The sequence below is a fragment of the Rhineura floridana genome, chromosome 8 (genome assembly GCF_030035675.1).
Source record: "Rhineura floridana isolate rRhiFlo1 chromosome 8, rRhiFlo1.hap2, whole genome shotgun sequence".
In the NCBI taxonomy this organism is placed as follows: Eukaryota; Metazoa; Chordata; class Lepidosauria; order Squamata; family Rhineuridae; genus Rhineura; species Rhineura floridana.
Window position 1 is genome coordinate 114,661,676 of NC_084487.1, and position 27,699 is coordinate 114,689,374.

The 27,699-nt window shown below is 41.6% G+C and overlaps 1 protein-coding gene across 5 annotated transcripts in view; it reads right to left on the bottom strand.

Moving 5' to 3' along the window:
- SEMA3C (semaphorin 3C) overlaps positions 1-27,699 on the bottom strand; it is a 223,093-nt gene that overhangs the window by 19,063 nt on the left and 176,331 nt on the right. For all 5 annotated transcript variants that reach the window (XM_061582155.1, XM_061582157.1, XM_061582156.1 and 2 more), the window contains 2 exons: positions 22,599-22,821; positions 11,024-11,112 (listed from right to left, as the gene is read on the bottom strand). In XM_061582155.1, coding sequence (XP_061438139.1) covers positions 11,024-11,112; positions 22,599-22,821 — 312 coding nt within the window. The remainder of the gene's footprint in view (positions 1-11,023; positions 11,113-22,598; positions 22,822-27,699) is intronic.

A 27,699-nucleotide genomic window follows, 5' to 3' on the forward strand; every position in this document is an offset into this window, starting at 1 on the left:
CGAATGTCTGAACCATGTCTTGACAACTTTGAGCCCCTCACCACCAACACTTACAACTTCTAGACAATTCAAGATGAAGAGCCCTTCAAGAAGCACCTTAGGACTAAAGATAGCTTACGCCTTCAAACCATCATTTTCTGTTTATAACAAATCCTTGTATTTATGCTCTGAAGATGATAGCATGCAACATTTATGTCACAGCTCGTATTTAATTAGCACATAAGCAGAATGCGGGGAATATCTAACATTTCCTTCACACAATATGTAACAGTGCACGCTTTTCTTGTAGCATGAGCATTAGATTATCAATGGGAAATGTCAGCATTAAAAACGAAGTGTTGCTCCACTTGACATTTTGTTTGCATTTCAAAGGACACATGGAGTTTGCTAGCAAATTGCTCTCCTTTGCTCCATTGGCCTTCAGTTGGATACTGAAAGGGTACACTAAAGTGTTAATAGGCATGTCATATTGAATTAAATTAGACTCTCTCTCTCTCTCTCTCTCTTTCTCTCTCTCTCTCTCAGACCAGAGTGCAAATCATTTTTCTGGGGCTCAAGGGTTAACTAGAATAAGAAAAAGGAATTTATGGCAGATCAAGTTGACCAGTTCCAGCTGCATAGAAGATATGAAATGGAACAGACTAGGCAGAAGGTAGGCTTCCGATAGCCCATTGGCTAATTTCTTGATCATTTATTATCTGCTGGTTGTTGGAATTCTTGCAAGAATGGTGAGCTAGGTGGATCTGGGCCTGATCCTGCATGCTACTTCTTATGTTCTTAAACAGAAGAGCATACTCAGGATCACTGAACACAAATCAGCTTCTCAACATGTATTTGGTTCAGCCCACGATGTTCATCTTTTCTCGCAGCTTGCAGTATCTGACTTTGCCCAATGCCTTCATCAGAGCATCTGCAGTCATGTCTTCTGTTGGACAATACTCCATCTTGAGTAGTCCTCTGCGGTAGGTATCTCTAATGAAATGGTGCTTCACATCTATGTGTTTGGTTCGTGAACTCACCCCTTCTACTCCATGAGTCTGATGCATCCTTGGTTGTCTTCATGCATCAGGACAGGCCTAGGTATAGAGATGCCTAAATCTTTGAACAGTTTAACTAGCCATGTCAACTATCTGCTTGCTTCAGAAGCTGACACATATTCTACTTCTGTGGAAGAGAGTGCTACAGTCTCTTGTTTCTTACTTGCCCAGCTGATCACTGAATATCCATAGTAAAAGATGTTTCCACTGGTGGATTTTCGATCTATAGTGTCTTCAGCCCAATCAGCATATCCCACTAGTTTGGGATCTTGAGTAGCCGTTAACTTCAGTTTCATGGTTGTAGTGCCCTTCAGATATCTTGCCACTCTCTAGATTGCTTCCTAGTCCTTCTTGGTTGGCGAGCTGGTTTTTTTGCACAGGTGTCCCACTTCTCCTGCCATGTCTGGCCTGGTAACAGTGCTGATATGCAGAAGTTTTCCAATGGCTTGTCTTGTATCTCTCAACTTTTCCTTCATCATTTGACTTTTTCTTGAGTATCCTCTTGCGGCCTACAGTTTCTCTTCCTTGAGGAAGCTTGGCCAGTGTCCAAGTTTTATTCTTGTGTAGAGCTTCCAGCTCTTCCTTGGCTGGCCTCCACCTCTCAGCTTCAGCTTTGGGTAAGGGTTCAATCTCTTTCCAAGTTTCTGGCTCTGGAAGGTCATCTCTATGGCAATCTATGGTGTGGCTGCATTTGGAAAACTGTGTACAGTTCTGGTCGCCTCATCTCAAAAAGGATATTATAGAGCTGGAAAAGGTTCAGAAGAGGGCAACCAGAATGATCAAGGGGATGGAGCGACTCCCTTACGAGGAAAGGTTGCAGCATTTGGGGCTTTTTAGTTTAGAGAAAAGGCGGGTCAGAGGAGACATGATAGAAGTGTATAAAATTATACATGGCATTGAGAAAGTGGATAGAGAAAAGTTCTTCTCCCTTTCTCATAATACTAGAACTCGTGGACATTCAAAGAAGCTGAATGTTGGAAGATTCAGGACAGACAAAAGGAAGTACTTCTTTACTCAGTGCATAGTTAAACTATGGAATTTGCTCCCACAAGATGCAGTAATGGCCACCAGCTTGGATGGCTTTAAAAGAAGATTAGACAAATTCATGGAGGACAGGGCTATCAATGGCTACTAGCCATGATGGCTGTGCTCTGCCACCCTAGTCAGAGGCAGCATGCTTCTGAAAACCAGTTGCCGGAAGCCTCAGGAGGGGAGAGTGTTCTTGCACTCAGGTCCTGCTTGCAGGCTTCCCCCGGGCACCTGGTTGGCCACTGTGAAAACAGGATGCTGGACTAGATGGGCCACTGGCCTGATCCAGCAGGCTCTTCTTATGTTCTTATGTTCTCTCATAAGGTAAGCAAATCTGTCTGGTGGTACACCTTTGTTGGTGTGTTCAGAGCATCTGGGTGCTGGTGCTTCATCTGCCCCTCCTGGCTCTGATTTCTGGCTCAGACTCCTCATCTTCCTCTATTGGTGTATTACTGTGATCCCTTCTGTGGTGGAAGAATAGCTCAGTTTCTTCTTCCTTTTCACCGTCATCTGTTCGGTGTGGTGCCCCTTCTGGTTGGTGTGCACATTTTTCTTCATCAAAGCGGACAGCTCTGTATACTCCAACTTCGCCAGTTTTAGGATCTATAACTCGGTATCCCTTCTGCATTGAAGAGTATCCAATGAATATTCCTTCCTTGGCAGTGTTGTGAAATTTTGATTGCTTTTGTTTTGGGATATTTACAAAGGCCTTGCAGCCAAATACATGAAGGTGAGACACACTTGGTGTCCAATCATGCCATAGCTTAAAAGGTGTTTTGTTGGTTGCAGCTGCTGGAAATCAGTTCTGCAGATAGGTGGCAGTAACCGCTGCTTCCCCCCAGTACTTCTGTGGTAACTGTGCATCTTCCAACAAGGAATGAATGCGTTCCATTACCCCATTTTGTTCTAGACTATAAACAACAGTAGTCTGAAGCTCTATGCCTTCCTCATTTAGAAAGTCTTGCACAGCTCTGAACATAAATTCTCCTCCATTGTCGGATCTTATAATCTGTGGCTTTCTGCCAAATTTGTTGGACACAATTCTGATATAATCCTTCAATTTTTGAAGTACTTGACTTTTCCTTCTCAGTAGGTACATTGTAGTATACCTCGAGTAATCATCTATGAAAGTAAGCATGTATAAATTTCCACCCTGTGATGACGTTCTCATGGGTCCACAAAAGTCTGTGTGAATTGATTCTAGAGGTTTTGTAGTTTTCCTGTCACTTTTCTTATGAAATTTTGGTTTCACACTTTTTGTCTTTATACAACATTCATAGAATCATAGCATAGTAGAGTTGGAAGGGGCCTATAAGGCCATCAAGTCCAACCCCCTGCTCAATGCAGGAATCCAAATCAAAGCATTCCCAACAGATGGCTGTCCAGCTGCCTCTTGAATACCTCCAGTGTCGGAGAGCCCACTACCTCTCTAGGTAATTGGTTCCATTGTCGTACCACTCTAACAGTTAGGAAGTTTTTCCTGATGTCCAGTCGAAATCTGGCTTCCTGCAACTTGAGCCCATTATTCCATTTCCTGCACTCTGGGATGATTGAGAAGAAATCCCGGCCCTCCTCTATGTGACAACCTTTTATGTACTTGAAGAGTGCTATCATATCTCCCCTCAGTCTTCACTTCTCCAGGCTAAACATGCCCAGTTCTTTCAGTCTCTCCTCATCGAGCTTTGTTTCCAGTCCCCTGATCATCCTTGTTGCCCTCCTCTGAACCTGTTCCAGTTTGTCGGCATCCTTCTTGAAGTGTGGAGACCAGAACTGGACACAGTACTCAAGATGAGTCCTAGCCAGTGCTCAATAGAGGGGAACTAATACTTCATGTGATTTGGAAACTATACTTCCGTTAATGCAGCCTAATATGACATTTGCCTTTTTTGCAGCCACATCACACTGTTGGCTCATATTCAGCATGTGATCAACGACAATTCCAAGATCCTTCTCACATGTCGTACTGCTGAGCCAAGTATCCCCCATCTTATAACGGTGCATTTGGTTTCTTTTTCCTAAGTGTAGAACTTTGCATTTATCCCTGTTGAATTTCATTCTGTTGTTTTCAGCACAATGCTCCAGCCTATCAAGGTCCCTTTGAATTTTATTTCTGTCTTCCATTGTATTAGCTATGCCCCCCAATTTTGCATCATCTGCAAATTTGATAAGCATGCTCTGTACCGCCTCATCCAAGTCGTTAATAATTTTTTGTGTGTGCATTTACATTGTCCAATTTTAATGCCTCTAGCCAAATTTTCCTTCTCTAGAGCACTGATTCTGGCCAAGCTGGCATGTCCCATTCTTCTATGCCAAACATGTAAACATCCAGAATTAAAGGTTTCTTTGGCTGTATTTGTATGCATAGTTTCAAAATATTCCAAACACAAACATCCATTTTTCAATTTTGCAGTACAACACACTTCTCCTTGGTCTAAAACTTGGCAAGTTTTGTCACTTTTTAAGTTCACCTACAAGCTCCATTACTTTAGTGGCACTTATTAAATTATTTTTAAAAGCTGGAACAAATAGGCAGTTTTTCAGTTCAAGCTCTCTGGTACCCTCTGACATTTTGCAAAGTAGCTCCACTGTGCCTATTCCTTGAGAATAGAAAATGTCTTCTGATGTTGTAATTACATTCTATATATGGGGGCTAAGGTTCTTAAATAATTTTTTTCCATTTATTAAATGTGCAGTAGCCCCACTGTCAATTAAAAATCTGGTTTTATAATCATTCTTTCCATCAGATACATAGTAACTGGAATGCTTCACTTTAGTTTGGCTATTTATTTTTCTTTCAGCTTGCATCTGTTTAAAATCAACTCTTTCTCCTCTCTCCCTTCTAGGACAATCTCTTTCCAGGTGATTAGGAGATTTGCATTTGAAGCAATTCTTCCTTTGTTTGTTTGTACCCTGCTGTGGTTTCAGGACATAATTCGTCTCTCTATCCTGCCTTTCGTTGCTGTTTCTGCCCACAGTAAAATTTGCTTTTTTCAGACAAAGCTTGTTCCTGTCTCTCTTTATAGTCCTGATCTTTCAGATATGCCATAAATTGATCCAAGTTCTGATCTGTCTGTTGAAGTATGCAAGCTGTTATATAATGATGTTGATTTAGAGAGGCCAGGATTATGACCTTTTGTAAATCTTCATCCAATGATCTTCCACATCTTTCTAATTCTCGGAGCAGACTTGTAAATCTCTCCAGATGTTGATTCAGATTCGTGCTATAGTTTCAGCCTGTACAGCAACTTATAGAGAAACATCACATGATTTTTAGATTTTCTCTGATACATATTTTCAAGCTCTTCCCATAATTCTTTAGCATTCCTACAGACCATGCAAACATTTAGTGCCTCATCTGATAAAGCAGAAATAAGAAGAGGGTTCACTTTGGCATGCTTACACTTCCAGGAGGCAGTGACTGCTTCATCCACTGCTGAGGGTTCAGGATCAGTCAGGAGTCCATGCAGATTCTCCCCTTCCAAAAGTGCTATCCTTTGGAGAATCCAAATCGCATAATTGTCCTTCTTTAGCCTTGGAATGCTTGTCTTAAGTTTTGATTCTTCAGCCTCTTTTGTAAATCACACACAGTTCTTAGCCTTTTTAGCTTTCAGGCACAACTCACAATTCAATTTAGCTTACTGGCGCACATAATCCTTTGTTATGAAAATATATATGCAGAGTGATTCAGTGGTTTAAGCTGCGTGTACCAGTGTGTGTATTTGCATTAGAGACAGGCTTTTAACCTGCATTTAAATCACTGAGACTTAAGTATGAGTAAAATAAGAAAAGCTACTTTATTTATAGAAATACATAGCAGATAGGAAAGACATACATAGTTCTAACTAACTAAGAAAGTTGGTGGTGCAATGCCCAAACTTGGGTATTGCCCTCATAGCTCAGGAGAAAGGGCAAAGGCAAAGATGTCTCCCCTCTCCTCAGACAGACACAGAAGAAGACAAAGGAAGGAGGAACAGGTCAGCTTCCCTGAGCATATCAGTTTACAGTGGAAGAAAGAGAGGTAGAGAACAGCACAGGTAAAGGTAGGAAAGCCTAGCCAGCTGGACAACCCTAACTCTATTTCCTTCTGGAATACAAACAGGAGTTGCTCTTGCCCCACTTCCAACACCTACCTCTACCTTTCCTCCCAGTCTCTCCCCTCCCTTCCCTTCTGTTTCAGCCATCCTAAGTATAATTGTACAGGAGTAAACCCAACTGAACTCAAAAAGCATGCAAATGATCAAACCTGTGCTCCCCTCCTATCCCCTCCCTCTTGCCCCTTCCTTTGCCCCTTCCCCTCCCCACCACCTTCCAATTCCCTTCCCCTCCCTTCCTCTTTCCCTCTCCTGTAGCCTCCCCCTCCTTCATGGTCAGTTTTACCTATTCTAGGCATGACTGCATGGGAGTAAATCCCATTGAACTCAATAGGCATGCAAATGATCAGACCTGCCTCCCCCTCCCCTCTCTCCTATCCTTCCTCTCTTCTCTCCCTTCCTTCTCCCTTCTTCCCCCCCTCCCCTCTTCCTTCCTCATCCTCCTCTGCCCACTCTAGTCCTCCTCTCCTTGTCCTCCCCCATGGTCAGTTTCACCCATCCTAAGCATGATTGCATGGGAGTAAATCCCACTGAACTCAATAAGCATGCAAATGATCAAACCTGCCCTCTTCCTCCCATCCCCCTCCTCTGCTCTGCCCTTCCTCCTCCTCTACCCCTGACCTTCCTCCTCCTCCCTTTCCCATCCCCCCGTGATCAGTTTCACCTATCATAAGCATGATTGCAGGGGAGTAACTTCTACTGAACTCAATAAGTAATCCATTCTCAGCAAACTTGCACAGGATGCCATTTCTTACCTCCTGGATTACAAAGCAAAATAATTCACTAATAGGCAAAAAAACCCACCCCAAAACCCTTGCAGTTTCAAGAACATACCTATAGACAACATATATTTCTATCAAACGCTGAAAAGCAGGGAAATTGGGCAGTTATAGTGAACACACCAGGGGAGCAGGAGACCTGTACTGCCCGACAAATTTGTGAAAATGCAAACACAATTTGGGTTGGTCTTTCACAGCCCAATCCACTTCCTGTGTAGCTTGGAAGAATTTGGTAACATGTGCCTCTGAGCATATAGTGAGTGGTGGCAACATCTGCAATCAGCCCAAATAACAGAAACAGGGCATGTTCTGTGCTGATTTTGTTTTAGCAGGAAGGAAGCAACTATATTAAGACAGTTGATACAGTTCAGATAGTCACTTTAAATATGCTTGATTTACTTTGCAATTTTAGTGAAGTGTCCTATAGCAAATCATTTTCTTTTGCTTCTATTTCTGTGAATATGTGAAGTACAGCAACAGTTTGCATAATTTACACTAAAAAAACTCCAAAAACAATTGTGGAATAATGGCACAGTACAGTCTGCAGAATAGCCTCCAATGGACATGAGGAGTGTCTCAGTTTGCACAAGATAAAACAGTGGGAGGTGAAATATATTCTAGCAAAATTCTAGGTGTGCTCTATGTTTTTAATTGACCATGCCCACCTTCCCTTAAATGAAGTGGTTTAAGTATAGCAGGCTGAAACATGCATCTTTGGCAAGCCAAGTTTGTTTTTTCCCAACAGCTAGAGTCATTGCTTAAACAGCAACATATTGTGATCAGTCTGATTTTACATCAAACTGCAGTTTCAGATTTAATTGTTAATGTACCCAAAATAGAAATAGAAGGCTGTCTTCACCATCATATGACACTGACCAATAAAAAGGCTTTGAAATAGAACATAGTAAGGTAACTGTGTCCTTGATAGGGCAATTTCTTTCATCTGTGTAAAGTAGGAGCTTCCGCAGCACAGGGACTGAATACTTATGCAAGCAACATGTTTCAGTTTTTTATGTTTCTTACAAACATTTCCCAAACCAATGTCACCTTACAATAATTGATTTGGAGTTTCAGGGGCATCAAAAACCAGGGTAGGTGATTAGAGGGGAATGGAATAGAGGATCCTGGAAAAGGATGTGGCTGGCTGGGATCCTCAACAGGAGCATTCTTGCCTTCAATGTTTTGTTGCAGATCCCACTTGTTAACAAGAATTACGAACAGTCAGAGGAGCAAGACAGACCCAGTGCCTTACTATCAGCCACCGCACATGCGCTTGAGAGGAAAAAAGGAACAGGGGCAGCTTTGGCTGCATTTGCTCCGTCCATCCTCAGCAGCAAGTGACCGTTATCTTTGTCAAGAAGATGTTGATCAATTCCTAGGGTGGCAGCTGATCGTATAAAGGTAGCTGCTGCTGGGGCAATTCCAAATATATTGATTAAAATTCTGGCTATATATTACACACATAGTCTGATGAAATCAGGTTTTGATTTAAGAATCTTGAAATGTACTCCAGGGGCAAAAAAGAAAAAGCTGTAGCTGTGACTGTTCACCTTTCTCTCTTAAATGTTTACCTTATATCTCGTTTAGAGATACAATTTCCAAAGTAGCTCAAAAGAGGAGTGTCAGGATGATCAGTTGCTCAGGAGAGAAAAGAGAAAGTCATCTAACCAACAGATGGAAAAAGGCAGCCAAAGACTCTAAAATTCCTTACAGCATTCTCTGCTCATCTCTGGAAGAGGTTTCAGAAAGCTTAATATAAATGCCAATGAGGTTCTCCAAGTTTTGGCTTGGAAACAAACTGTCTGGGCTCATAAAGCCTGCCTTGAAATGAGAGTTGAGCTGTACAATCCTCAACATTCTTCTCCAGCTTGCATTAAAGCCAAGCTGGAGAAGAATTCCCAGTTTCCCTTCCATATCTATCTCCACCACATTTCTCATCTCAAAAAGCTGTGGCCACTCCTCACATACACTTTTCTCTCCCTTGAAGCTGGGCAATGGCAAGAAGTCTTTACGTTGTTTTTTTCCCCTTTCCATTCTCCCTTTCCATCCATGCTGACTAACAGTATGCACCAGACTTTGGAAGAAACGGCGTGAGTGGAGTATGCAAATGATCAAATTTGGACTGGCTCACAGATAAGCAGAGCTGTTTCCTGATTTGGTGGGGGAAGCAGCTCAGCTTACAGCTGTTCCAGAACAAGTCCAATGGAAGCAGAGGAAGGTTATTAGAGCCTGCTTTACATACAGGTACAGTTCATGTGGTGAGCATAAGGTATGTTGTTGTTGTTGTTATGTGCCTTCAAGTCGGTTACGACTTACGGCGACCCTATGAATCAGCGACCTCCAAGAGCATCTGTCATGAACCACCCTGCTCAGATCTTGTAAGTTCAGGTCTGTGGCTTCCTTTATGGAACCAATGCATCTCTTGTTTGGCCTTCCTCTTTTTCTACTCCCTGCTGTAGAAAGCTGGAAAGCATAAGGTATAGCCATGATCTTATTTACAAAGACAGCCATAACTGCTAAGAGTATGCTGATTGGGGGGGGGGCAGTGCCAGCTCATAATATTTGGGAAGGAACAATAGCTCAGTGGTGGAGCATCTGCTTTGCATGCAGAAGGTCCCAGGTTCAATCCCCAGCATTTCCAGGTAGGGCTGGGAGAGGATCCTGCCTGAAATGCTGGAGAGCTGCTGCCAGTCAGTGTAGACAGTAGTGAGCTAGATGGACCAATGATTTGACTTGCCAATTTCCCATGTTCTATCTCTTCCTCTGTGAAAGAGCATGAAGCAAACAATGGCATAAGAACATAAGAACATAAGAAGAGCCTGCTGGATCAGGCCAGTGGCCCATCTAGTCCAGCATCCTGTTCTCACAGTGGCCAACCAGGTGCCTGGGGGAAGCAAACTAATAAATGTCTCTTGTTGCATTCAGCTGTTCAGAACGGTGACCAACAGGAGCATTTCCATCTCCTCTGACTTCCAAAGAACCAGAGGAGGACTCTTAGCAACATGGTGGAAAGGCTGTGTGAACTGGGAAAGAGTCTTAAGGAACATAGGAGCACAGGCAGCTGCCTTGTACTTGGTCATATCATTTGGTCCATTTAGGTCAGTATTTGGATACTCTGTTTCCAAGAGTATCTTGGAGAGCTTTGCACATGCCATGGACTGTGAAAAAGACAAATAATTGGGTGTTAGAACAAATTAAACCAGAACTGTCACTAGAAGCTAAAATGATGAAACTAAGGTTATCATACTTTGGATACATTATGAGAAGACAGGATTCACTAGAAAGACAATAATGCTGGGAAAAACAGAAGGAAGTAGAAAAAGAGGAAGACCAAACAAGAGATGCATTGATTCCATAAAGGAAGCCACAGACCTGAACTTACAAGATCTCAACAGGGTGGCTCATGACAGATGCTATTGGAGGTCACTGATTCAGAGGGTCGCCATAAGTCGTAATCGACTTGAAGGCACAAAGGATGTTTTGTTTTGCTCGAATGGACTGACAGGCCTACTTTCTTAGCATTTGATGTTCAGTTATAGAGGGATTCAGCCACATTCAACAAGATTCAAAAAGGCCTGCGTCATTCTATGGCTTCTCTTTTCTCAACTGTTTATTGCTCTGCAGCTTTGGTTGATTGAGGTCTATGGCTTTCCAACACCAGCAATATCTGGGTTTTCAATATGTACAGGAGCACAAACCTAAGGCTGTTTTCCTTGAGATTTGTAGCTTGCCATCAGAAAGCTTACCAGATAATCAAAAAAGCATTCCACTGCAAGCAAATGAAAAAAAATATATAGTAAAAAGGCCTACTTCTGGGAGCTGCTGTAACATGGGCGGGGGAAGAGAAGCAGCTATGGAAATCCTTTAATCCAGGATGACAAAGTATGAAAAATAAGCCATTTTAATCAGTAGAAAAGATTTAACCCCCTCTTTCTTCACTTGGAGATCTCTGGCCTCTCAATAAAAACTTTTAAAAATGTTACAGAGTTCCTTGCTTTATCTTTTATCAAAGACATTTCAGCCTAACTGAGCTACAGTAGACCAAGTGAAAATACCCATGAGACAAATAAGGCCAAGAGAAACCAACCTTAAAAACCTCCAGTTCTTCTAAGATGAGTTCGCCACTTGCAGAGGAGTTAGTGGGCAGGACCACGACCTTCTGCACTGTGCCCTGGTCTGGAACAGGGAGGAGGATGGGAGAGGGAAGGAAAAAAGGGACAGTGAGGGAACACAAACAAATCATATTAATTAAAAGGTCATAATGCAGAAAAGAATACATGACAGACTGGAAAATGGCATGTGGTAAATAGAATACATTTCAATGGAAAATTGCAATGGAGATTGTCTTTCAAGGGATATCTTTTAACTGCAATGGAAAATATCTTCCGTCGTAGGTTTCCCCCCTTTTTTACTAGTTAGTCATACTAATTTGCATCACAGATTGTGTGTGTGTGTGTGTTAGCTAATTTAATGAAATGTTCCTGTAATTAAATGTTCTTCCCATTGAAAAGTTAATTTTGCCTAATGCTAATGATCACATGCAGGGGTAAACCTTTCAACTTCTCCCCCTTGCATGATGCAGTGCTAATGGCAAGTTAAAACCCCACAGCATGATTGCTAATCATATCACATAAAGTGTGATAGAGAGGCCAACTGGTAAACTTTTTGGTGGGCTAGTAACTTTTGTAGGCTTATTTGCAAGGCTGCATTGGGAACATTATTTATGTTGATCAGTCAGATCTTGATGCTACAAGAATTGCAAAAGGAATTATTTTATATATATGCCTCTTTTCAGAAAGGAATAAGAGCTGGATCAGACATTTTTATTTATATATATCTGCATGTGATTTCTGCCTATGCTGGTGATGCAAGGAGTAACATTTGAATGCCCTCTCATCTCATCACTGCATCCATCCAATCACATGCTGTCATGAAATCGCATGCTGAACTTGACTGGACTGTTGCATAAAGGAGAGGGGTTCAAATTAGAAATGTATGAAATCTCTTTAATGTTTTCAGTCATCTTATCTAAACTCCTTGGTTTCCCCCAAGCAGGATCCTCCAAATTCACAATAAAAAATCTCTGTAAGTTAAATTTGGGAGCAACCCTTGGCCATTCCTCCTCTTTCATAGATCTCTAGTACAAGTGAGCATGCTTGATCAGGTTCCAACGCTCACCAAAGCTATTGCAAAGAGAGAACTCAAGTTCTTGGCTAATGGTATACACCAGAACAACAAACTGATGAATTATTGTGCTTTGTTTTTACATGTGTATTTTTCTCTCTATTTGGTATAGTGTGCCAAAATTTATTTATTAATTTACTAATATATCGGTATACTTCTGTTTCACTTTTTAAAAAGCCATCAAAATGGTTTACAACAAATAAAAACCATACAATAAAAACCATTTTAAAAACCCAGTAAAAACAGATGTCAACTACTGCAAAAAGGCAACAACTGAAATTGAATTTCTCATCTAGTAATCTATTATATTGACTTTTGGCACATGTAAAAGAAAGGCTTTCCACTGCCCCGCCCCTTCCATTAAAATTGCACAGTTGAAGTCAGAATAAACTAGGTGCTGTGGAAAATGGGTAAGACTGAAGATACAGAAACAGTCAATTCTTTGACTAAAAACTGAAAGCTCATAACTCACCTTCCCATAGACAGGCATAACAAAAATAACAGCAAAACCAATGAACACTGTATAAAAAGAAACCTAAGGCATCCTGGATAACTTTAAAAAAATAACTCTACATTCTACACTAGTGGTCCCCAAACTTTCCTCCCCACCAATCACTTGAAAATTGCTGAGGTTCTTGGTGGATCACTTCATGGTTTTTCTGCCTTTTGTAATTCCATAGAATTCAAATATAATACAATCAAATAAAAAGGAAGAAAAGAAGCAATACATATACAATTACAAATTTTCAATATGTTGGATCTGCCATCTCCCATCTTCAATCACAAACCCACAGACATGCCACGGACCACCTGAATGAAGCTCATGGACCACTAGAGGTCCATAGATCACACTTTGGGAACCCTTGGTCTACCCATATATGTACTGCATGTCAAATAAGTAAGCTGTTCCAACTATTTTCAGGAAAATACACTATTGCAGAGAAATAATAATAATATCCTGCCCGTCCTCCAAAAGGAGCCCAGGATGGCTAACTATTTATGGTAACAATCCACAATGGATGTCAGTGAATAGCAGTCTGAAGAAAGGCTACATTCAAGCACTTAGTTGAACCACATTGTTTTTTGCTAACCCCCCCTACACAAAGAGCCACCTGCAGTAATACAGACATGCCCAGAGATAAGTACACATGGAAATCTCTCAGTCCCAAATTAGATGTGATGTGAATTAGGATGTCCCTTCAAATGCAAAGAGCAACTTTGGAGAGCTAATGTTTTGGGGGGACTGAGGGAGGGAGAGGAAGGTTTAAAAAGGCTTCTCCACAACTGCTATTTGCATAACAAAAACATACACATTGTCTGTGTATTCACTCTATTTCAAGGCTACCATTCATTCTTCAGGGCAGTTTACAATATTCATATTACAGGACCAATAAAACAACAATAACAACCATAACTAAATCATAAATCAACCAGTTAATACAACCAACCAGTTAAAATAACAATGACAGCTCTATTTCTGCAGCAAACATGGCATTTTAATTTCAGTTCGTCTCATCAAATTACTTCAGACAATATATTTCCAGAGGCCTGGGTGAAAAGGTAAGCCTTAAGGCAAGGATGGAACCCCACTAATGAAGGTGTCATGCACACCTCCAAGGAGAGGGCCTTCCATAAGTGAGATGCCACTACTGAGAAGGTCAAACCCATCAGTGGGACAACAAGCAGGGCCTCCCCAGCTACATCTTAGGGCCTGGGAAAGTTGGTATAGGGACTAGGGAGAGACACTTCTTCAAGTGTTCACGTCTGAGGACATCAACACCTCAATGAATAGCATTTTCACAATTAACATCACATCTAGTTTGGCCCTCACAGTACAAAAATGATAGAATTTCTGAGCTTTGCAAATCCTGCATAGCAACATTCAGAGAAGCAGCAGTTTAAGGGTGGTGGAAATCATTTGAACAAATGCCTCCAAAAGCAACAAAATTCATCTGGATCTTATGACCTTCCAAACTGGACACAAATCTTCTGGGGACATTTTAGAGTGTCCTAGTCCAACACAAGGTGTCATAGCTAGAAAATGAAATTTTGGCACCCTTTTCTGTTCTATGGCACAATCTATTTTTATTTTAAAATGTTGCTTCCTGATTTCAAGAGCTAGAAACAAAAATAATATTAATTATTGCAACCTTTCATAGATTCACATAGTCTATGAACACTCAGTCACTATGTGCTCCCTCTAATTGTATCTCAGGCAAGCAACTTCTTTTCCCCATTGCAAACTTGCCCAAACGTCATGAGTTAATTTTAAACATAAGTAATGGCGGATTTGTTCATAAATGACCTTGCATGCGTATAAACAACGCATCAACATAACTGTTGATTAGCAACAACTGTAGAGTGGTGGCTGATCTGCAAATTGGGAAGCCTCCATTTCATGTATCACCTATGCCATGAGCTCAGTAAATGGTGTCAGTCAAAAATGGATGAAGTTGCTGACTTTGAATCCCAAAGTAGACTCACCTACACTAGTGTGCACATAAAACATAGCCCTCCACAATTCTGACTTGAGCAAATTTCATGAGGTGGTCTGAGGGTTGCCTTGGCTGTTCCTTTCTTTCTTTAAACAGGTATTTGGCACTTGGAGCAGCTCGAAGTGGGCAGTGGCTGCTGCACACAGTGAAAACAGGGTTATGGATGTCCCCTGGAAGTGAAGGGACATGATGATTGCATGGACACTGTATGGCACCCATATTTTTTGCTTTATAGTATCCGTGTGAGCAACAGAGCACAATCACATCCCACCAATTCCAAGGAGCATTTGTGGCCTATTTTCACTGTGTGCCGCAGCCGTCACCTGTTGCTACTAGCCATGACAGTGACTATGTTCTCCCTTCACTGTCAGAAGAAGTATGCCTTTGAATTACCAGTTGACGGGAACCACAAGTGGGGAAAGTGCTCTTGCACTCAGGTCCTGCTTGTGCCCTTCCCATGATCACCTGACTGATTGCTGTGAAAACAGGGTGCTGCACCGGATAAGCTTTTTGCCTGATCCAGCCAGGCTCTTCTTCTGCTCCAAGTGGTAATCACCTTTTAAAGACAAAAAATCTAAATATTGATCCATACAGCAGGCTTCCCCAATCATGTGTCCCTCACATAGGGATGGGGGAGAAAATGTGCCTAAAAATGCATATAAGTGAAAATAGGATACAAAAATAGGAAAACATGTTTTGCAAAAATGCATACATTCGGCAAAATTGCCTACAGATATGTGTATATTACAAAGAAATTTGCACTGAAATGCTGATGGATTTTCAAGGGGACTTTCTTTTTAAAAATAAGATCAAACTGATGTGGAAATGTGGAGAATTGAACTTCAGACTGGAAAAATTAGAAACGGAAATTGAAATTGACGGATTCACCCAGTCCTACCTCCAGATGTTTTGGACTACAACTCTTATCTGCTCCAGCCAGCGAAGGCTGCCATACACCTTCAGTTCAAACTCAAACGACTATGAATGTTTCCATCAGGCTGCAGTATGATTCACAGCATACAGAATGCTTAGGCAGTATGAAACACACAGATGTTTGGCCACTATGCAATAAGTTCAAGTTTGTAATTCAAGAGGGAAGTTTGGATCTTTCCATAGGTTTCTACTAGAAGCTAGCCAAGAAACATTCTAGTCAGTATTGCACACTTCAAAAGACAGACTTCAAAACAGACCAAAAGCCCTTCCCTAAAACAAACAAACAAACAAACAAGTAAGCAAAAGACAACATGTGAAAGAGCAAGCTATCCACATCATAAAAACCACCACCACCACAACTGTAGTAAGTGCGGACCTGGATGACAGTTTTATGGAGGAGCCTCATCCTTTGAGGTGGTCCCAATTTTTTCCCCCATGGAAGAGATAAACTACAATTTATAAACTACATAATTACAATGCTGACTCAAATACGCATGTAATGTACAAATATAGATTAGGGGATGTCTGACCTCAAGGTCAAGAAAACAAAAAGAGAACAAAAGGGAAAGCCTAAAAAAACCCCTCCCCTATTTTCTGAATTCTGCTTTAAATATTTCCGTTAAGTGAAAGCACAAAGGATCTTCTGGGATGGCAAAAGACTGTCTCTAAGTCCTTCTTGCTAGCATTATCAAAACTCTTCACTGTGCTGCCTTCACAATTGTGGTTGTTTCCTATCAGGAGGACCTTCCAAAATTATTTCAGAAATTAATTCAGGTGAAACTTGGTGACCATTAAGTGATTCATGAGTTCCTGTGAAAAGGATTGTGGGCTTTATTATCAAAACTGTTTTTGTTTCCAATTTAAGACAGAGTGGAAGGTTTCTGCTGAGGCAAAAGTCCATGTTATATCAAGGGAAGCAAAAAGGGTTTTAATAAGACAAGAACATTTGTTTGGCAGGGCAAACATATCTGGTGATGAGACTTTAATGTGTAGCAGGCCCACTACACAGCTTAGGCAATTCTGAAAAAGTGATCACAACTGCTCCACCACATCCCAGCAAAGGTCTGCTTTGGGATGGCGAAAATAGTCTGATCTACTTGGCGAGTACTTGAACTAGATGTTGATGTCTGCCAGACAGACATGCATGACGGTGAAATGTGTGATTCACCTTTGGCTAGAGAATGTCTTAGGGTATGCTGCTGTCTATGCTTCTTCTTCCAAGCCGTAAAATGTGCTTTTTTGTAGGACAGCTGTACACATTTCTATTATAGTTTCTCTACCAGTAACTACTTTTCATGTCCAAATACTTTACACATCCTACCTGCCCAGTTGACTGGAGGGACAAGTCAGTTCTTTTCCTATTATACTGATGGACTCTGAGGCTATAATTAAACATGAATGGGGAAGTGCTTGTTTAGTGCTGACCTCCAATTTCTCAAAAGATTTCTTGCCCTGTGAAAGAGGCTTGTGTTTTTCTTCTTCATTCTCAAAGAACTTCCGAATTCCTTTCGGATTCCCTTAGCAGTTTGGTAAGTGGAGGACTGAGTTTAATTTATCCTTGCAAGGTAAGCAGGGGTAGGGTGTCTGTTTTTTCTTTCCATTGAATATTTCTCCAGCATTCTGCTGCCTCTCTGGCTACCTACGCTTCCTGGTCTGAAAAAGCTTCATGGGAGGAGTAACTTCATGTTGTCTTCCCTTGAGTTTTAAGTAAAGCACGAGAAGCAAGAGAGGCTGGCTACCAAATGCCTGATTTTGCCTACTGATTTTGTTTTTTAAGGGAAAGGCTTCCTTTTATCTTTAAAAACATATTTCCACACTGCTTTATTTAAAAGTAAAAATACTTCAGTTAAAAAAAATACTATGAACAGCTGTCAGGTGCATAGAAGCCAGCCTCCCTGCACTCCTGTGCTTGCAGGAAATCCCAGCTGAGGACATCATAGGTTTTCAAGAAAGGCAAGCACCCAGGAAGGCTGCAGAGGGCAGAACACTGCATATATGATTAAAAAGGAACAAAGACTGCTTGGACACCTTGAAACTATGGGAAGTAAAACAAACAAAAACCCCACACTCCACTCATGACAACCTCTCTGAAATATTTAAAATTTAATAATTTTCAAATGCATTTTTTTTCTCATTAATTGATGGGAAATGGTCCCAAAAATGTGGAATAATTTTTGGCACAGCACTCATTTGTTGCTGCTGTCAGAAACAGCAGCTAAATGCCTCCATCTCCTCTGGTCATGTCCAGTAAGGCAAAGAAGTATATGATATTAAGTTACTACATTATTGATTGCCCTGGATTTCTCCCCACTTCATTTGTGACAAGCTTGTGGGGACCAGGAACTCATAGTGCTGCAATATCATCTGTTTTGTTTGGTATTACTAGACATTGGGGTGGGGGGAAACGAAGGAGGACATGCAGAAGCATCAGTAGCCCCTTGTCTCCTCCCTAGTAACATCTAGTTTCAGCTGGCAGTACTCAGATTTGCCCAGGCCCACCCAGTGAATTCACAGCTAAGCAAGAGTTTCTCAGGCCTATTGAGTTGCAGCCCAGCATGTAATTAATCCACACAGTGGATTAATGATTGGATAAATATTGCAAAGTATTTTTTCAGAAGGAAAGTACTGTATGACTGAGGAGCAATAGCAGATAACCTGAAGATATGGGACTACTGGACTTTTGTTCTGGTTCTCAAATAATCCTTTTTGAAATCCAGCAATCGCACTATTGACAACCGGTCAATTACTCCTCCTGTTGCTATAGAGGATTAAGCAATGTACCCTACTATTTCTTTCCCCAGGACCTGCTTTTTACAGCTGAATGCTTCCTCCTTTTCATTGGAGAAGCAGCAGGCTCCATTCCTGTCACAGATAAAAAAGCTCCCCATGGCGCCAAGCTTGGGCACCAATGCATCAGGTCTGTGGAGTACTTCAGGATACCTTGGGGATGAATGGCACCCGCTGATGGCGAGATCATTATCTTTCAGAAAACTATGCAGTATGTCACAAGACCAATTATCTGCTTATGGGATTTGTTTCGCTAACTCTGTAGTCAAGAAAAGGAACATTATACCTGCTATTAACGCCTGTCAAGAAATAGCTGCTGTGAGCATGACACTATTGGCTAGTGTCACAGGAGACATAAGGCACTCATTTCCCAGTCATGTACAAAAATGACAGAGTTGGCTGTGCCCTTCCCGTGCCATGATTAACTGGCGAAAAGTGGAGGGGTTCTCTCCAAGCTGCTCTGGATTGGTCACTGGCACCAAAAATACATGCATATTAGTTTTATGGTACAGAATTCGTGGGACTATGCCATTTCAGTCTGTAAGTGCAGGGACACATAACTGAATAGCTGCCCCACAATGCCACGTTTAAAACCTCCATGCCAATAGACAGCTAGATAATCAGGGAGACGGCTTAGCTACAATCCTTTCTCTGGTACTATCTTCCACAGCTTGGGAGATGTGGAAGTGGGGAAAAGTTCCAAGATGTGAGCCTCCACCTGCAGCCTGAAATATAGCTGTCTCAGGAATTCCATACACAAGATTTATCTGCACATGTAGATCAATCCCTAAAGCAACAAAGGAGGAGGTAGTTCTGAATTTGGCAAGCAAATACTTTAATTTGAAGAATGACTCACAATCGTAGACAGTGAGAGACAGGACTGGCAACATTTCTGTCCAGCTTCAGAACTCAGCCATACTGCCTGAGCTTAAATGTCACCACACTGCCAAGTCCCATTTGCCATTGCCAAAGGGATGCTGGGGCCTGTGCCACCAATTATCAAGCCTGCCAGTATTATACAATACTGTTTTCAACACTCATCAGATGGAGATGGACACAAATCTTTTAATTAACCCATAATCCCCGTTCCTTTTTCTTTCTTTCTCTTTGTTGGTGACTAACATCTTTAGCAAATCCCTTTAGTCCCATTGAAAGCACAAAACAGTGGAACAGAATAAAAAGTTGTCCCCTGTGTTCATATTCACTTACACCCTTGGGTTTCATCAGCTATTGTGTTCATGTTCATGGCATTTTAAGTAGGCAAATCCATAGCAGAAACCTACTCAAAACACTTGCAGTATCAGATTGGACTGGAATAGAGATCAGTTCGGAGAAAGAAGAGTCTTTTTCTGGTGTTTGGATATAGGAAGCTGCCTTATACTGAGTCAGACCCATTAGTGCATCGTGGTCAATTACTGCCTATGATGACTGACAGCAGCTCTCCAGAGTTTCAGGCAGAGGACATTCGCAGCCCCACCTGGAGATGTCAAGGACTGAACCCAGGAACCTTCTGCATGCAAGAGCTTGGAAAAGTTACTTTTTTGAACTACAACTCCCATCAGCCCCAGCCAGCGCTGGCTGGGGCTGATGGGAGTTGTAGTTCAAAAAAGTAACTTTTCCAAGCTCTACAGCCCTTGTTTGGCTACAAGCAATGCAAATGATGTTAGGAAGGGTGGGGGCACACGGCCAATTCCTTGGGTACATCACCTTAGTCTTGTTTACATTTCTCCGTGAGCTGGAGAGTGAATTTATGAGCACGGGAGGGGAATCAAGCAGGTGGAACAGAGAGTGGACAGCGGCTCCTTAAATTTAAATTTCTCCTAATTTGGCCTAGGAATCTGCAGATGTGTCCAATCCTGTGTGCCTCAGGAGCAAAAGAGAAGCACAGATCTCCTGAAAAGCTTATTATTGAGACAGAAGCGTGTTTTAGCAGTTGCTGCACTGAGAGAAGTGCTCTTTTAATGATTATTCATAATCAGAATGATAATCATAATCAAAACAACGGGCAGGATGTACAAGGAGGGAGGATCCAGATATTGCAAAGAGATGTTCAGGGAATGTAGTGAGGTGCAGAAGGGCGAGTCTGCTCTCAGCACACAGTCCCCAAGTGCAGTCTTATTTTTCCCCACTCATGTGGGAGTAGAGGAATACCCCAGAATGGGGTAAATATGCCCTCTGTGGCTCCAGGCACTGCAATCAAGGCTTTACTTTCATAGACCTGTCTTGCCTTCTTGCAAGCCCACATAGCCTCTGTGGCACACAGAAGCTGAGGGCTGGCACACCAGCTGCAGCCACTCCTGTACAGAGATCAGTCGGCCATCTTTATTCATGCTCTGGCAGCTACTAAGACTACTGCAATGTGCTATATGTGAGGCTTCCTTTACTCAAAAGACAGCTGCTAGTTGCTGACTGAGACCAGGCAAATGGAACACATTTTGACAGTCCTTAAACAATTGCACTGATTGCTGATCCACTTCCTCCTCTTCCGTTGATTGTTTTTCAGTATTTACAAATACGAATATTGCTCATTCATTAACAGTTCATTAACAGTTAAGTTTGGCCAATGAGGAATGCTACACAGTTTGAGAGGGAGGGTGGAGCAGGGCTTAAATAGCCACCCTGCCCCGCACCCTGTGCAACGCAGCCACACCGCAATCCGGGTTTTTGAAGCCATGCCACGTCTTCCCCAGAATGGCTGCAAAGGCCCGCCATTGACAGAGCCCTCTGGGTCTGTCGATGGGTGGGAATAAGCAAGGTATACAAAATAATTACCAACCAAGATGAGCAAAACTACTCGTCAATCCAGATGGAATATCGATCTAGGTAAGGAAACCTCACTTAATATTTGGAAATGGCTATGGTCAAAGGTTCCAAATTACACGATGAGTATTAGTCTAAAGGAGAGCTTTTACAAATTTGATGGTACCTAACACCAGTCTGGTTAAGCCATTTTATAACAATGCTGATAGTACATGTTCAAGCTCTAGGGCAGATAATGCAGACACTTTACATATTTTTTGGTTGTGTGGAAAATTAAAACAATTCTGGTTAGACATTGTAAAAGAAATAGAGCTCATTACTGGACAACGACTTCCAAAAGATATAATTTTGTTTGGATACCTTAATGATCTAGTCTTACCAACAGATGTAGAAATGATTATTCATCTTTTAAGCATTGCTCGCATAATTATAGCTAATAACTGGAAATGAACTCAGCCTCCCTCTATTGATGAATGAATTATTAAATCCTGGGATTTAGTTTCAGTGGTCAAGCCAACTAATTTAGTTTGGGTCAGGGAAGGTCAACAGATGTATTACAAACTTATAGAAAATTGGTCTTTTTTGTTATCTGTTGGTCAAATAAGATTCAAGGAAATATTTCTCCGCATGCATTATTAGAAGCTCTCTAAAATATTAATGCAATTATTTTATATGCTGTTTTGTAACAAAAAATCTTATTATTTATATCTTTATTTATTAATGTATTGATTAACTGATACAGCAATAAAAAAGTTAAAAAAGAGAGAAAGAAATGGGATTGCTGTTTAACAAAAATATAGCATTTGCATGGACACGAGAAAATTCTACTCTTAAGTCACCAGAATACTGGCATGCTTGAACATTAGCAAGTGCAGTTATTACTGAAAGAAGATCAAGAATGTTCTAGGGGGCCTACAATGTCAAAATATAGGGACATTGGGCAGGCAGGCTGATTTAAGATTTCTCCAGAGGTGACTGTTGAATTAATATGACTGCTCCTGTATTTTTAAGAAGAAAAAAGCTCCAAAGACTTAAATATGATTAAAAGTTTAAATCAGAGCAGACAACACCAAAACATCTTTGAGATCTATAGCAACAATTACAAGATCTAAAGAATGGGTAAAGAGCCCCCCAGAACTCTTCAGTGGCCCTTGCTTGCACTCCAAATATTTTTTCCTGGTTATAATGTGCTCTTGAAGCCTGATAGGCTCTTGTTTGTCTGGACAGAGGACAGAGAGGATGTGTGTATAGAAACTAGGCTACTGTATAAAAGTAAATTTTACATTAATTGTTCTGGTTGTATTTTCCTTGATCCCACCAACCCTAGCATGTGGCCTCTCGAAGATGATCCAGAAGGGAACTCAGCCTTTGGGTTAAGAAAGGTCCCCCACTCCTGATCCAAGACTACTGTATCCGTGGGGATCGCATAATAGCAGAGTGGCAGTGATCGACCTTGTGAGAGGGCCATCAATTAGTAAAACCACAGTTATACGTTTATCCTACCTGTTCCAAGAAACAAGACATGGTATTTCCCATCTGCGGCACTGACCCGATCTACAGCTATCTTTGTATATTTGTAGTCCGTGCCTGTGCGAATGATTAAAGGCCTCTTGTGGACTGGGTAGATGGGATTAAACATCAAGGGATGATTCCTGATGAAGGTGACCACATCATCTGGAAACTCCTTGGTCGTCCGTATGTTGGGTGTGAAGGCTCCTCCAGGACACTAGAGGTGGAAGAGAAATTTGATTCAGTCTGCATTTAAAGCTGAAATTATCAAATTTGCATTTTCCAAAACAACATGAGAACTGAAACATAGCCATCCTTTGAAATATGCACTTATCCAAATTTTGTGATGCAGTTCTCCAACTAAGCAATGTTGAGATTTTAATGTTTTAATGTATTTGTATGTTTTTATTCTGTACGTCGCCCAGAGTGGCTGGACAACCAGCCAGATGGGCGACTAATAAATCTAATAAATAAATAAATACAAAAATGCATATATTGGAGGAAAATGTGCACAAAATGAATATATTGGTGACAATAACATACAAAAATATTAGGATAAATTGCTTTCAAAAATGTATACGATAGTCAAAACTGCATATAAAATGTATTTATTAGGAGAAATTTGCACTAAAATGCTGAAGAATTTTCATGAGGATTTTTTTTAAAAAAGATCATAAATTGCTGCAGAATGTGGAGAACCAAATTTAAGAATAGAAGAATGAGAACTGACATTGACAGATCATTCCAACCCTACAGAACACTATAAAAGAAGCGCTGACCATCATAATTTAGCAACTACTCTTGGATGAAACAGATTATCTTGACCTATTCCAGTCTGGGTTCAGGCCTGGTTATGGGACTGGATCAGCCTTGGTTGCCCTGATGGATGACCTTTATCAGGAGAAGGACTGGGGGAATGCAACCCTGTTACTCTTACTTGATCTCTCAGCGGCTTTTGATACTATTGACCATGGTATCCTTCTGGGCCAACTTGATGAGATGGGTATTGGAGGCACTGTTGTACAGTGATTCTGATCCAATCTCCAAGGTCATTTTCAGAGAATAGCATTGGGTGATTGTCTTTTGGTCCCCTGGCAGTTGTGCAGTGGGGTGCCACAAGGTACCATCTTGTTCCCCATGCTGTTTAACATCTATATGAAGCCCTTAGGAGCAGTCATCAGGAGATTTGTCAGCAGTACACTGCTGATACCCAGCTATATTTCTCTGTAACATCTGAATCGGGAGAGGCAGTGCAAGCTCTGGACTGCTGCCTGGACTCAGTTGTGGGCTGAATGAGGGCCAATAAACTGAGTCTGAAACCTAGCAAGACAGAGGCGCTGTGGGTTGGTGTTTCCCGAGTTTGGATAATTGGTCAATTGCCTGTTTTGGATGGGGTCGTACTCCCTATGAAAGAGCAGGTCCATAGTCTGGGGGTGCTCCTGGATCCATCTTTGTCACTAGGGGCCCAGGTGACCTCAGTGGCTAAGAGTTGCTTTTACCAGCTTCAGCTGGTAAGACAGCTGTGGCCGTTTCTGGAACAGGATAGCCCGACCACTGTTGTCCATGCCTGGTAATCTCTAGGCTCCATTTCTGTAATTAGCTCTATGTTGGGCTGCCCTTGAGGTTGGACCGGAAGCTTCAGCTGGTGCAAAATACGGCGGCGAGACTGCTCACTGGGGCAGGGTATTGCCAACATGTCACCGCACAGCTGAAAGAATTGCACCAGCTGCCCATTTGCTACCAGGCCAAGTTCAAGGTTCTAGTCTTGGTGTACAAAGCCCTATACAGCTTGGGACCAGGATACTTGAAAGACCATCTTATCCCTGATATATCCAGTCAATCACTGTGCTCTGCAGGTGAGGGCCTCTTCAGATACCATCTTATCTGGAGGTCTGTTCCACACAACACAGAAAGTGGACCTTTAGTGTGGTGGCACCTACCCTGTGGAATTCCCTCCCCTTAAATATTAGACAGGCGCCTTCTCTGTTATCTTTTTGGTGCCTATTGAAGACCTTCCTCTTTCAACAAGCCTTTTAAGTTGAGACCTTATCCCAGTCTGTGTCTGAATGGCTTTTTAATATGTTTTTAAACCTTTTTTTAAAAAACCCAATATGCTTTTAACCTTTTTTTAAAGATATTTTGAATACTTTTAAAAATGTTTTTAAAGTTGTTTTGTTTTAATGTATTTTAAAGTCTGTTATTATGATGTTTTAAAGTTTTTTTAGTGCTTTTGTTTGCTGCCCTGGGCTCCTGCTGGGAGGAAGGGCGGGATATAAATCAAATAATAAACAAACAAACAAACAAACAAACTACCCCAAGGCTGTTTCAGTTTCCAGTTCTTTATAATCCCACCTGAATTGTAGAAATGTGCATTATTTCTCATTTTATCTTTGGGACACGGAGGGCAAACTTAAATCAATATGAGAACATGCGGTGTACAAACATTATAAGTTGCATTTAAGTATATTTCATCTAAATATGATTTCATTCAAATGTCATTAAATGCATGAACTGCATTTATACAATTCTATCTGCTACACCAGGTCAGTTCCAGCAAAACCTAACCCTGATTTTTTAAAGCTCCTGTAAAGAATATATTTGAAGTGGGAAAACAAGCTAAATGTAAATGTACTGCCTTCAAATTGATTCCGACTTATGGTGACCCTGTGAATAGGGTTTTCATGAGGCTGAGAGGCAGTGACTGGCCCAAGGTGACCCAGTGAGCTTCATGGCTATGTGGGGATTCAAACCCTGGTCTCCCAGGTCATAGTCCAACACCTTAACCACTACACCACACTGGCTACCTGCTGCTTAATTATTTTGGCTTGTTTCAGGAAGATCATGCAGCTGATACAGATATGTATCTGGATGTGCTTCAAAATGCCTATCTAGTCCTCAAGAGAACTTGATGGACATGTCTGATGCAGGAAGGGAGGCAGGAAGGGATGCTGTTTCCAACATCCACAATAATGCATACCAAAAGCTGGGTTGGGGCCTGCAAATTTTAATTAGCTCCACACTAATAAATAAATAAATAAATAAATAAATAACAGATTAGCACATGCTGATTTTCTGCAGCAATTTGACACATGCATATCTTCACACAAGTTTACCTCTGGCACCCCAATCCTAATGGTATGAACAGCTCTGATGGCGTATGGTGTGGTGCATGAAGCACCTAAAGGTAGAATGCCGCGCTGAGCTCGCAGCAGCATTCAACAAGGTATGTCTGGCACATTGGTTTGTGCCTCCGTAAAATACCTCTTTGCAGTCTGAAGTATGTTACAGAATTTGCTACAGTCATGTTGTTCCCCCAGCGTAACCTCAGCCTGATCCTGGCAAAACCCTATCTGATTTTCTATGGCATGACACCATTTTTGGACACCGTTTTTGGGAATGGTCTGTTTCCACGGTCATAGCAAAGGAAGAAAGAAAGGAAAGGATACCACCTTACCAGTTTAATGGGAAATCCTGATGTTTACTTATACTGCAAGAGCAATGCAACCAGTCTTGATATCCTGGCAGAACTCCTGTCCTCCCTAAACTCATCTGCTGGTGTAGCAGCTCCTCAGACTGAGTCTTAAGCAGCTTTATGCTTGCACCAGGCCCATCACAAAAACGATATATTTGAACAGCTTCCTGTAACTGCTGTAAGAGCAGAAGAATTGCAAGACATATCGGCACTCATTGGGAAACCACAATGAAGGCTAAAATGTCCATGAAAGGCAATGTCAAGTGAATCAAATTAACAGCGTTTTACATTTTGCTTGAACAAATTATCTAAGTGCCAACAGTTGATGTAACCATAAACTTCCAAAATAAGAAAGAAAGAAAGGCAAAATAACAACAACAACAACAATCCTGTAGTGCATCAGCTTCCCTTGGTTTTTTTCAGATATTGTAAGGATTTGGCCCTCAGGTTCCTACACCCATGGCCAAAATTCTAGCCATGGTTTTAACCTGAAGTGGAAAACCCCAAGTCAAACCTACCTTCTTCACCTGACTTACATTCCACTTTCCCCACAAAAACTTTTGTGGGCCACCATAGCCCCATTGGCCCACTCCCATCATCCCTGATCATTGGCCAGGCTGGCTGGGGGTGATGAGGATTGTAGTCCAAATCATCTGGAGAGCACCAAGTCGGTGAAGGCTGGTCTAACTCAATAAAAGGCAACTTCATCCATCCAGCCTTTACTCCACTCCACATTGAGGGAGCAGAGCAGTGCTGCCAACACTATTTATGACAGAAAAAACTATTCCATTCATTTTATGTACTGAAAGAGGAGCCTCACCGTCCATATGAGAAATTGCCAACTTAGTGACAGTCCATGGCCATACGTACACATACTGTAAGTAGCATTATTAAAATGTGATTTCTTGACAGAGCTATTTCTACATTTGCCATGGAGCAGCAAACAGTGCGCCAGGGGAACAAAATAAATGGGCCTCTGCAGACTCCATACCATAAATCATAAAAATGATCTACCTCTTCATACTATCTCTGAGCTATACCTCTATTCTATATCCTAAAGAAATGAATCAACTACATAGTCACCCAACTCATAGAATATTCCCTTGCACAAGGGATGAATATAAGGCTTGCAATGTACTCTTTGACGTGATTTGTATAAAGTCTAGATAACTAACAAGATATACAGCTGCCAACCGAGCAGGAACCAGTACATTACATCATTAATGTTTCCTATAGCTCCTATTTGATTGTGGCAAAAATATCTGCAATGATTGGCATATTTTGAAGGAATGCCAAAGACAGCAGGGTTTTGCTGTTGCCAAGTGAATATGTTACCTTATTCAAATTCACTTTAACTATTGCTGAAATGAGTGCCTTTAGGAGGTAAGTGAACATAAGAACATAAGAAGAGCCTGCTGGATCAGGCCAGTGGCCCATCTAGTCCAGCATCCTGTTCTCACAGTGGCCAACCAGGTGCCTGGGGGAAGCCCGCAAGCAGGACCCGAGTGCAAGAACACTCTCCCCTCCTGAGGCTTCCGGCAACTGGTTTTCAGAAGCATGCTGCCTCTGACTAGGGTGGCACAGCACAGCCATCACGGCTAGTAGCCATTGATAGCCCTGTCC